The sequence below is a fragment of the Lolium perenne genome, chromosome 3 (genome assembly GCF_019359855.2).
Source record: "Lolium perenne isolate Kyuss_39 chromosome 3, Kyuss_2.0, whole genome shotgun sequence".
NCBI classification, from domain to species: Eukaryota; Viridiplantae; Streptophyta; class Magnoliopsida; order Poales; family Poaceae; genus Lolium; species Lolium perenne.
The window spans coordinates 264,803,150-264,814,661 of NC_067246.2; the positions used below are offsets into that span (position 1 = coordinate 264,803,150).

The window sequence follows — 11,512 nt, forward strand, 5'->3', positions numbered from 1 at the left end:
GCTTGCAAATCGATACGAGGTAACGTATTTTCTCCCGCTTTATTTCCGCGGACGCACGAGCTCGCGCCATCTCCTCCCTCACACGAGCTCGGTGCAACCTCCCCCCTTTTGCACGCGCAAAAGTTGGCTATGGGAAAAACCGTGGATTCGGCCGTTTCTCTTGGTGCAGCTGAAACGTGCTTTAAGAACCGTGATGGCCAAGATTTGATGTCGGCAAAAACAACCAAACTGCCTAAATTTGGCTGCCTAAAACCTGCATGAATTTTTTTGAAAACCAAAGAGGCCCAAAGTAAACTCAGCTTGGAAGCAACTGCAAGGGACAAGATTTTCCACTGCATCGCAGGGCCAGATTGGCAATATGTCGCCATCCCCAAGGGCCAAGGTATCCATCCGATCGTTCTCTCCCAGACGGGCACGCCCAGCGGCAGCAAGCATCTCGTCGCTGCTCTGATGCTAAGGCCGCCGCCGGCGCCACTTCTCCCTCCCGCTCCCCGCTCCTCCCCGCTCCCCGCCCCCAGAGCTGCGAACCCAAACACCGATCCACCTGCCGCCCCCTTCAGCGCCGCCAGAGCAACACCCATGGGCGTGGCGGCGTCGTGGCCCCGCGCGCTGGGGCAGCGCTTCAACGCGGGCGGCGTGGCCGCGGTGGTGACCGTGGCGGCGTCGGAGCCGCGCCTTGCGCTGCCACACGTAGCGGTGCAGGACATCCGGTGGCTGGACTGGGCGGAGCTCCGTCGCGCGGGGTTCCGTGGCGTGGTGTTCGACAAGGACAACACCCTCACCGCGCCCTACGCGCCCGCGCTCTGGCCACTGCTCGCTGCCTCGTTTGACCAGTGCCGCGCGGCCTTTCCCGGCGCCATCGCTCTCTACAGCAACTCCGCAGGTCTGCCCTGGTCGAGTTGCGCCTGCTCTTAGGAAGTGTAAAATTGGGGAAAACGTTTTGCGTGATGATGGAATTGATGTGTTTGCCTGGATGCAGGCTTGAAGCAGTATGATCCGGATGGGGTGGATGCCAGTACAGTCGAGGCGGCAATCGACGGGGTTCATGTGATTAGACATGGTAAGTGCCCACGGACTCATAGCTGTAGAATTATTAGCTTCACAAACATCTGGATCACGTATGCCCTTGGTCCTGTCGTTGGTGAGCCTAGCACTACATGCAAATCAATCTGCTACCAGAAATGGGAGTTTGTGAACTGTGGAACTCTAATGCGATCTTCATGAAAACAAGTGAACTGAGCTAACCTTTCACCTGTTATGTACAATGGTAACTTAATTCAAGTTCATTTGGCATCAGTATTAGTTCAAAAGCTCCATTTTGTTAAGTATGAGTTACATCTCATGATACTGAAGCACTGAAATTATGTGTTGCAATTACTTGCATTTAGATGTTAAACGAGTTTGCGTTTCTATAACATCTTTTTTTCTTAGAATGTAATTTGACTTTTTGAGTGGAAATTTTTGAACTAATAACGATGCCTGTATTGATTACAGATGCTAAGAAGCCTGCTGGAGCAGCTAAGGAAATTGAGAGTTATTTTGGTTGTTCAGCTTCAGATCTTGTTTTGGTAGGAATGGCTATTATCAGCTCTGACCATTCTTACTCGACATTAAAATGTGTTCAGTTTGCTAATATTTTACCTACCTTTTCCAGGTTGGTGATAGATACTTTACTGATATTGTATATGGAAATAGGAATGGCTTTCTTACTGTATTAACAGAACCGTTGAGTTTTGCCGGTGAATCTTACATTGTCAAAAGGGTAAGACCTATGCTCTGTGTTTCTCCTATGAAATTAACAACATATCAGCAACCTTGAAAACAGAAAAATGAACAGTATACTAAAAAAAGAACGCACCATAGAGGCATAGATTGAGCATGATCTTTTTTCTGTTACTTGCCAGTCTGCTGTTTTCTTGTGGAAGGTTATACTTTCTAGTGATTTATCTATTGGAAGCGTTTCGATTATCGTGATATCGGTATCCATTGCCAGTTACTTGCACTCTCAAGCTTCTATCTTCCATATTAGCAGGAATCTAAACAACATTGCTCATGTCTGTGCTCATAAGGCGCTTAGACTTTCCATGTCTAAGCCTATTCTTAGTTGCTCCTCTTCAACTCATAGTCATGTAAATTGTCTTTCTCTTTCTACAGTTTCTCAGATAAACTTATCAGGTCTTGTAATTCATGTTGTAAACTGCCTATGAGTTGAATGAAATTGGCGCCTCCGGCGCCCCTCTTTGTTCAAAAAAAAAAAAAAACTAGAATGATTAATCGTGCGAGATTATTTTTCACAACTATGCTACTGGCTGTACTGTTTTGCCTGCCAGGGTGATGCGATAATCTTAAGGGATACAGGTACTACCTCTGATTGGTCAAACATTTCTAAGTTTGACCATCTATAAAGAAAGAATTAGTAATGGCAAAAATATCAAATAGATATTAACTTTTCTCATGTCCAAAACTTACATTTTGGATCAGAGGAAGTATGTGCTTATCAAATGTTGGGACCTTTTTAATGTGTAGCTATTGTTCATGTAATTCAACTTATGAGGAAAATCCACATTAGATGTTAGACCAAGGAACTTTATTGATGTTCTAGTTCAACCATTCTTCAAGTTTTGTGTGCTACGTTTCTTGTGGATGTGACTTGCTAACTGGATCTGGATGATCATGCTTCAAGCATATGACTTGCTTGTTTCTCATAGATATTTTGCATAGTCCCAAGATGGTTCTGACTTTGTTGCTTTATCAGGTTAGAAAATTGGAAGGATACATTACCAACTATTGGTACAAGAAAGGACACAGACCAATTAAGCACCAGTTGCTCCCTGATGTGAGAAGGATCGTGAAGTTTGATCCGTATGAAGACTCAATCTCACCTCGAACGTAGCAAATGCTATATGTTGTTATTCCATCTGACACTCGCCCGGCGAACTCATATGATCCAGTCTCCAGATATTTCTTGTTTCTTGTTGAGTTAAGATATAGAGATAATTATGAGTATGATGTGTGCGCGTGCCTGTGTTTCGGTTCAGTGACTTATTTTGGCACAAGGTCGTGATGCTTACAGGTGCTCAAGTATGTAAATTTCGTGATTGTTTTGGCAATCGATCAACATTAAGCGCATTTATTTTGCTGAACTGCTGGGCTTGAAGACTTGTTCGGTTGCTGCTGTACACGATCCAGCTATGCTAGTTCTCGCAGTAGTCAAATTCGTAGCTGATCTTGACGGATCATTGTAAGACTTAATCTCTGAAACTGCAGTGTAACCATATGTAAATTTCATCATTTTTACAGTCTTACTTACTCTCTTCAATTCACACAAAAAAGACACTTTCAAACATGTGCCTTCAGTCAAACTTTGATAGAAAATATTATTTTGAATATTCAGGATGGTAAACTAAAAAACCACATGTATAGATTTGTCACAAAAAGTGCTTTTGCATACTTATTTTTATTTGGGTGTTACATGTATACTAGAGTAGCCAATAGATTGAAGTTACATTTTGAAGGCCATGCCACGTCACTTTTAACATTAAGCTGTGGGATACAGGCAACTTCAATCCATGACCACTTAAAGATGCTATAAAACTAAGCCGAAACAACAGCTATTTAACAGTACTCCAGAGCCAAGCCTGCATAAGTCTGTGACTGATGGTGAGTGACTAGTATTCTTTTTGGACTTCTGTTTTCATTCACCACTGATGCACAAGGTACATACAAAGCTTCATTTCTCTGCTCAGCAGCCTATCGATATGTTCACAAAGATGACTTGGGTTTAATTGATGAAGAGCTTCTCCCGTATGAGTACACACCCTGTCCGCGCTTCTTTCCAAGTCGTCCGGCATCAACATATTGAACAAGAAGGGGACACGGACTGTACTTGTTATCTCCTAGCCCATTGTGAAGTACCCTAAGCACTGAGAGGCAAACATCTAACCCAATGAAGTCTGCAAGCTGAAGAGGACCCATTGGATGATTTGTGCCAAGCTTCATCCCTGTATCGATGTCCTCTTTGGTAGCTACTCCCGTATAAAGTGCCCAAAATGCCTCGTTAATCATCGGCATCAGGATGCGGTTCACAATGAAGCCAGGGTAATCTTGCGAACATATAACCACCTTTCCAATCCTAGGAAAAACAAAATCATTAGGCAGTTTCAAGGGCGTAAAATGTGGTTTACGCTTTAGAGACTGGCACTTCCAGTCTGATTTGAGTTTCTTTAACTAGCTGCCCACTATCTATGAAAGAAGAATCAACTTCGTGCTTAGGTAGGAAGCAATACAAAAAACATGTTGGCAACATCCAGTTCTAAATTGACAATTCAAGTAAAATCCTGCAACAGTTATATTGAACCTATTTTAATCTGAGTTGAAATATTGGGTTACCTGGTAAATACTACTCAACTCAGAATATAAAATTTATTTGAACTTTTAAGTATGGCAAGTTTGATGTGTTCTAACTTCTAGACAAATCCATTACCAATACTAGTATGTATACACATGCAATGCACATCTTATCATCATGGAATGGTTTTTGGTAAAGGAAGAAAATGCATAGAATTGATAATACATCCGTTCCAACGAATAAGGTTTTTTTTTCTAATAGTTAGACTATGTAAAATTTGATCAAATTTTTATATGAAAACATTGATATGTATAATTTAAAATCTACACCATAATATCATAGTTTTAGATCGTTTTGTAAAGAATTGATCAAACTTTACTTAGCTTGACTTTTTTTAAAGGCCTTATCCATTGGAACGGAAGGAGTATACTCAAGGTAAAAGAATATTAGAAATTAGTAAACAATCATCATTATTATTGATGTCCAATAAATAAATTTAGTTTAGAAAATTAGAAATTAGTAAGCAACCTGTATAATTGGGTGACACGGAGAAGACTTCAGAACAAAAAAAATTATGTACATGGTAGGACCCTTGTATATATTTTTTTACTTCGCACTCCCATCTCCTAGGCTAGCTCTATTGGGCTTAACAAATGGCGATATTGTTCTAGAACAACCTAGAGGCAGCTGTGGTCTACTGTTCACAGCGAATCCCAATGATCTCAGCCGCTAGATCTAGGAGACCGAGGGTTAGAATTGATACTCTAGTCTCATTTCAAAACTGGGGTACTACATTATATAGGGGTATAAATTAAGTTTTCTAGCACTCTAGTTCTGTGTGTCCCTAATCTCTGAACAACAACAACTGGTTACAGCTTACAGGTTTAGGTCCCACTTCAGAAGTCAGATATCTTTTTGGGTAAAGGTCCATCAAATATGTGCAGAAAAAGATAGCATTTAAACTATGCCTAGTAGGTTTACCAAGTGCAAAAGGAAGATTTCGTTTACCTTTCTGAAAAAGATTTAACTTGCGAAAAAACCTCTTCTGATGTATCAGCTCCTCGTATGATTTCAACCAACTTCATTATTGGAGGAGGGTTAAAGAAGTGCATACCTATTACCTGCATCATGGAAACCTCTTCAAGTCATGGGACTGATTTTTAAATCAGTATCATGGAGAAAAGCTCCAAAAACAAACAGGGCCATCTTTGCTGGGAAAACATATTTGAATGCGATGGACTAAGAAGACAAAAACAATAAAGACATGGAAATCAGAGGACTGGGAAAGCTAAGAAATTACAGGAGTGCCTTGACTACAGTTACACTACTAGAATATTTGGCATTCAGAAACTGCAAAATATTGAAGGTGCTTTTCTCTTCAGAGGCATGTCTTGAAGTTGTACAAACTACTTTTTGGTTCTTCAGATTATCGTATACACATATTTCACCTACATAACAGATGCGACAGATGCGAATTTGTTCACCTACATAACAAATGGGGACACCATAGTTCACGAAATGCCGCTTGACATGCAATGGATAAGATCTATACTATACCACCATACGATGCCACATTTAGTCAGCTGAGAGAAGCAAACAGCTACTCTGCTGAGAGAAGCCTAGTTGGTGATCACCTGAGAGGGGCGGCTGGTAGCTGAGGCAAGCCGGGTTATAGAAATGGAGCTGGTGTTGGACGCAAGAATAGCAGAGGGTTTGGTGATCTTATCCAGCTCCATGAACAGCTTCTTCTTGACATCTTCCGACTCAACGATGGCCTCTATCACAAGATCCACACCCCGAAGCTCTTGCACATCGGAGACGCACTTTATCCGCTTGACGGAATCATCGCACGCAGCCTATTGACCAAGGTGAAGCCAAAAATGTCAGCGAACAGGAATAGCGTCATCCTTAATTACTAAGCAACCAGGCCTGATTCGCGAAGGGCGACGAGGGGAGGTCAAAGCGCCCACCTGAGAGAGCTGCCCCTTGGCGACGAGGCGGCCGAGGGAGGAGGAGATGGAGGTGACGGCGCGCGAGAGGGCGGCGGGGTCTGAGTCGAGGAGGAAGACGCCGCAGCCGGCGGCGGCGGCGAGCTGGGCGATGCCCGAGCCCATCTGGCCCGCGCCGATGACGCCCACCGCCGCGATCTGGCGGGTCGCCGGCGCCGCTTGCGTCCCCATGCTCGGCTTCGTCAGAGTTTGTTGGGATTATCTCTCAGTTCCGTGGCGTGCTCTCTGCTTCTATGCTTCAGCCTTCTGCTGGCGTACTTTTCCAGCTGTGGGCAGCCTAGGCAAGTCCTTTTTTATTTGTTGCAAATATGCAATACTTTTTTTTACTAGATGCATATGCTTCATAACATCATGGTTTGTAGATTGCTGATATCGTACTTGCCGCACGATTGAATATGCAATACTCCCATAGTTGCCCCTGTTTCTTCGCTTGACTAATACCTTTTTCTTTTAGACCAGCATATATGATTGAACTGAATGTAGGGTTTACTGTTCGGTTCTGATCTCGGATTAAGATCATGCGATGATGGGCTACTCTGGAGTGCGGCGGCATGGTAGTTAGTTAGTTTGACACGCTGATTCGGCTATCCCTCACAAGTAATGCCTACGTTTTATACTCCAAATCAGATTGTCTTGTGAGGCATAAAACGGAGTAATATAAACCATGAACTATTTACCTGCTGGTTTGGCTATCTCGGGCAAGTACTACCTCTGTTTCATAATTATTATAAAACAGGGTGATATATCGGTTGTGCAGAAAGGCTGGACCCATTTTAAAATTACAAGGCAAAAGAGTTCGCATTTGGATGGGTATGGACGACAAGTCAATAGGAACGAGGATGCCTCTTTGTGGTGAAACGAACGAGGATGTTGAATTCATCTTTTCTTTTCTCGCGGCAAACTCATTTAGAGTGTGTTCGGTTCTGGAATTAGGAGGAATGGAACGGGATGGTTCCACACCTGAAACCCATTCTCGTGTTCGGTTAGATAAAAGGATGGAACGAAGTGATTCCTCGGAACCGAATATTCCGTGCAGATGCGGAACGCACCCGTCCGGCCAAATCGGCCGAACGAGGTGGAACGGCTCGTGCTAATCCTCTCTCTCACGCTAAGCACTCTCTCTCTCTCCCGCGCTGAAGCCGGTGATGCGACGGGGCCGGCCGGAGCCAAGGCACGGCCGCCGGCGGACGGAGGCCGGGGTCGGCGCTGGTTGGCGGCCGAGCAGGCGAGGGCCGGCGGCGGGTTGGCGGCCGGCGGGGGCCGGGCGGACGGAGCAGCCGGCGCGGGGCGCGGCGCGGCGGGAGTTCGCCGGCGCGGCGCGGGCGGAGGTCGCCGGCGCGTGGGCGCGGCGCGGAGGTCGCCGGGCGTGGGCGGGGGCGCGGAGGTCGCCGGGCGTGGGCGGGCTCCTCTCCGTGGTTTGATCCGCGCCTGGCACAGCTCCTCCTGCTCCTTGGCCATCACCTCCGTGATGAGCGCCGCGTCGCCGTTCTTGGCCTCCAGGTCGATGGGCAGCGAGGACGGCGCGTCCAGGAACTCCTCCGCCGTGTCCTCCACCTTGAGCGTGTCCAGGAGGGCCGCCTTCTCGACCTTGGGTTCCGACATTTTCTGGTTTTGGGGAATAATTAAGTTAATTAAATATTTAAATTAAATTAGGGTCTAATTAATTGTATGTTTAGACTAATTAGATTCTCTTCCATTCCACAGCTTCTGAAATCAACCGAACACCCAAATGGGATGGAATGGAATGGAACGGAACCGTTCCATTCCATTCCATTCCATCCAACAACCGAACACACCCTTACCCTTACAAGGCGGAACTAGATTAATAATCACAATCGGTTTCACCAAAAGTGTCTACCTACTAGATATTGTCTAGATACATCCAAATCTTGATAAAGTTGAGGTAAATCTTGATAAAGTTGAGGTATTTTTAGTGGGACGGAGGGGTAGATTCTTTTTTCACGGCAAACTCATTTTTGTGCTGAAGTGTAGAGGGGTTTTTTCACACGCCGTTTTCTTGCTGGGTAATTTCTAATAAAGTTTTTGTAAAACTGAGATATATTTTGTGGGACGGAGGGAGTAGATTCATCTTTTCTTTTCTCACGGCAAACTCATTTTTGTGCAGAAGTGTAGATGGTTTTTTTTCTCACGGCAAACTCATTTTTGTGCAGAAGTGTAGATGGTTTTTTTTCACACGCACAAGAGAGGGAGACACAGCCGGTATTAGAGCATCTCCACTCGTCTCCCCGACGAGGCCCCCGAACGACGTTTTTTCCATCCGGACGGCGTAATTCGGCCCAGTCGCGCCCCCGGTTCCTCGTTTTCGTCCGGATTCGGGCCTAAATTCATCCGGCGATCCCACGCCATCCCCGGCCCCCCGGGGAGCTTTCGGGGACTCCGGACGAAACAAAAGCGCGCGTAGCCCCAACGGCTGGGGATGCTTTTACAACTCGACTCTCCGATGAACTAGGTACCAGCTCCCTTGGCCCATGTTGTTGCCCATTCCTGAGCTTCCGCCTAAATTATGGGGAGTAGCTGGTAGACATTAGATCATCTCCAGCCGTTGCGGTTCTCATGTCGAAATCCGACCATTTTTCCAGCGGCGAGTCCAGAATGGATGAATTTTTTTGATAAATAACGACGAATTAAGACAAAACAAAGCGAAATTCGATGAAATATAAGCGAAATTTAAAGATATTTAACATATATAGGCAAATTCGTACATATATAGGCCGAATTCGTACACATATTTAAATTCGGTCAGATGGAAGCATAAACTAAAATTGAAAAACGATGTGCCGAGCCGGCGCTGGCGCCGGCGCCGACCCCGACATCCCCAGGCGGGGGAGTTGTCGGCCTCTATGTGCGCGAGCACACTGGCGAGCATGTGGCCCGGCTGAGCGTCGGTGGCCGGCGGTGTTGTTACGCGCTCGAGGAGGGGGAGGACCGTCGTACGCTGCGAGTTCCCGTTCGTGCCGGAGACGGAAGAACTCGTTCCAGGCGTCGTAGTTGTCGGTGAGGTACCACTCCTCCGCGCGCTGCTCCTCGTTGTGGGTGACCCGCACAGCGTCGATAGCGGCGTCGAGCTCGTCGCCTCCCACCGGAAGCGGCGGGATCGGGACGCCCCCCGCGCTCAGGCGCCATCCTCCGGGCACGCGGAAGTCCGGCGGCGCCGGGTAGCCCGCCATGTGCAGGAGTCCCGCCTCCCACTGGTGTAGGGAACGGCGGCCGAAGCTGTTGTTCACCGCGCCTTCGTCGTGGCCCGCCATTGCTCGCTGGAGGCGGATTGGGGAGAAAAGACAGGCTAGGGAGAGGAGGGAGACGGCGATGCTGAATGCGGCCAGACGCGGTAGGTTCCGCGATAAATAGAGGGAGCCGCGCGTGAATCCGAGGCGACGGCATTAACTCGTCGCGTGGAAGCTATGCGTCCGGCGAAGACTGATTGGCCTTTGTCACCGACAAGTCGGGGCCACCATCCGCGCGGCAAGTTTTCTCGATGTTTCCCGCGCTTTCGTTTCGTTCGGACTTCCCAAGCGCTCCCCGAGGGGGGTGGGGGATGACCTGGACTCGCCGGACGGATGAAAGCCCAAATCCGGGCGAAAACGAGGTTCCGGATGCGCGAGCGACTGGGCCGTTTTTGTCCATCCGGATGAAAAAAAGGATCTTGGAGGCCTTTCCAGGGAGACGGCTGGAGATGCTCTTAAGATGTGCGGCGTCAAAGATGACCGCGTTATGCTGCTTCCAAATCCACCATACCATGAGTATAATCAACCACAAGGTGTCTTTCCTAGCAGTTTTGGGAAAAGGTCCATCAAGGTGTCCTCAACACCTAGAGGTGGATCCAGCGGTTAATCGGATCCAAGACTGCGAGAAGAAGAAACCCGTCACGAGGTGCTCTATAGTCTCCTAGGTCTTGTCGCACATAACTCAGCGTGGGGCATATTGGAGACCCATCCTTGGTAGCCGATCCAGATCCAACACCTATCTTGGCAAGCAAGCCAAATTTAAAACTTCACCTAAGGTGGTGTCCAAAACTTCTAGTTAAGCTAAGAGCCTGAGCATACCGATCCTTCAAAAAATATAAATGTAGTAGGACTAAGAAGAAAATTAACCGTCAGAGGAGAGCACCTGGTTCCCATTAATGTGCACATCCCGGTCTTCCTCCAAAACACAATGTATTGCCATAACCCCAGCGGGCTAGGGGCACCTCTAATGTTGGTGATCCGCCATCGGTCTAGGATGGTCGCCCAGCCATCTGACTCAATGAGCTCCGCTAGGGCAGGTGGGATCTCTAGGACCATCAAGCCCCCCTAACCACATGTCCTCCCAGAACAAGGTGGATGCACCGTCACCCAACGCCGTAATGGTGGATGCGGCAAACACCTGTGACTCCTCATGAGTGAACTTGCATATCCAGACGGCCAGACCTTTCCAAGGACGCGGCGGGTTAGAACACATCCAACTCGCCCAAAGGCTCGCGTCGACACCCAAGACCAAGGCCGGGGACACCTAGCCCGTTGTACTTGAGGGGTCATGGCGAACTGATTAAGCGTTTGATATGCATTTCACACCTTAAGTCAGAACTAATTGCACCTAGGTAAGCAATATCATAGTAGTATCCACAAACATGCTCACATATCTGTGCACCAAGAAAAAACAATATCAATAATCCAAATACGACGACTTCATATTTAAACAATAGGTATGTTCACCATGATATCAATCACAATTCTCTTTTCGGCGATAACAAGAAAGAAACGTCTCCCACAGAAAAAAAAGAAGAAGAAAAGAAACGGACGCATGCCTCCGCAGGAAAAAGAAGAAAAGAAACGCACGCATGCAACCTCTCCCATGCACACAATGCCATCAGCTCTCGGTGAGCAAATTATACGAAGCACACACGACATAAACGTACTGTTGTTGCAAATTGAACGATGATAGATCGGACATCATTCTGATGCACACGATATAGATGTACTGTTGTTGCCAATTGAACGATGATAGATCGGACATCATTCTGATGCACACGACATAGACATACTGTTGTTGCCAGTCGAACGATGACAGATCGGACATCATTCTGATGCACACGATATACACATACTGTTGTTGCCAATCGAACGATAACAGATCGGACATCATTCTGAAGCACACA

The 11,512-nt window shown here is 46.8% G+C and overlaps 2 protein-coding genes across 2 annotated transcripts; one reads left to right on the plus strand and one right to left on the minus strand.

Moving 5' to 3' along the window:
- The first annotated feature begins 359 nt into the window (after positions 1-359).
- Positions 360-3,143, plus strand: LOC127344104 (phosphatidylglycerophosphate phosphatase 1, chloroplastic/mitochondrial). Its single transcript, XM_051370321.2, has 5 exons — positions 360-883; positions 980-1,060; positions 1,495-1,568; positions 1,655-1,762; positions 2,756-3,143. Exons 1-5 carry the CDS (start codon positions 451-453, stop codon positions 2,891-2,893), a joined length of 834 nt encoding a protein of 277 aa, XP_051226281.1. The 5' UTR covers positions 360-450; the 3' UTR covers positions 2,894-3,143.
- Positions 3,144-3,399: 256 nt separating this feature from the next.
- Positions 3,400-6,627, minus strand: LOC127344103 (uncharacterized). The gene is made up of 4 exons (XM_051370320.2): positions 6,319-6,627; positions 5,983-6,204; positions 5,357-5,469; positions 3,400-4,132 (listed from the first exon to the last, which is right to left on the minus strand). Exons 1-4 carry the CDS (start codon positions 6,526-6,528, stop codon positions 3,763-3,765), a joined length of 915 nt encoding a protein of 304 aa, XP_051226280.1. The 5' UTR covers positions 6,529-6,627; the 3' UTR covers positions 3,400-3,762.
- Positions 6,628-11,512: the final 4,885 nt, after the last annotated feature.

What these genes read in the sequence shown, in the direction of transcription:
- LOC127344103 (XM_051370320.2), bottom strand. Translation starts at nt 6,528, where the DNA reads ATGGGGACGCAAGCGGCGCCGGCGACCCGCCAGATCGCGGCGGTGGGC. An exon ending in CCAAGGGGCAGCTCTCTCAG is followed by an intron (nt 6,205 to 6,318) that starts GTGGGCGCTTTG and finishes CTTGGTCAATAG; the next exon opens with GCTGCGTGCGATGATTCCGT. An exon ending in GTTAAATCTTTTTCAGAAAG is followed by an intron (nt 4,133 to 5,356) that starts GTAAACGAAATC and finishes TGTTTTTCCTAG; the next exon opens with GATTGGAAAGGTGGTTATAT.
- LOC127344104 (XM_051370321.2), top strand. Translation starts at nt 451, where the DNA reads ATGCTAAGGCCGCCGCCGGCGCCACTTCTCCCTCCCGCTCCCCGCTCC. An exon ending in GGTTCATGTGATTAGACATG is followed by an intron (nt 1,061 to 1,494) that starts GTAAGTGCCCAC and finishes TATTGATTACAG; the next exon opens with ATGCTAAGAAGCCTGCTGGA. An exon ending in CAGCTTCAGATCTTGTTTTG is followed by an intron (nt 1,569 to 1,654) that starts GTAGGAATGGCT and finishes TACCTTTTCCAG; the next exon opens with GTTGGTGATAGATACTTTAC.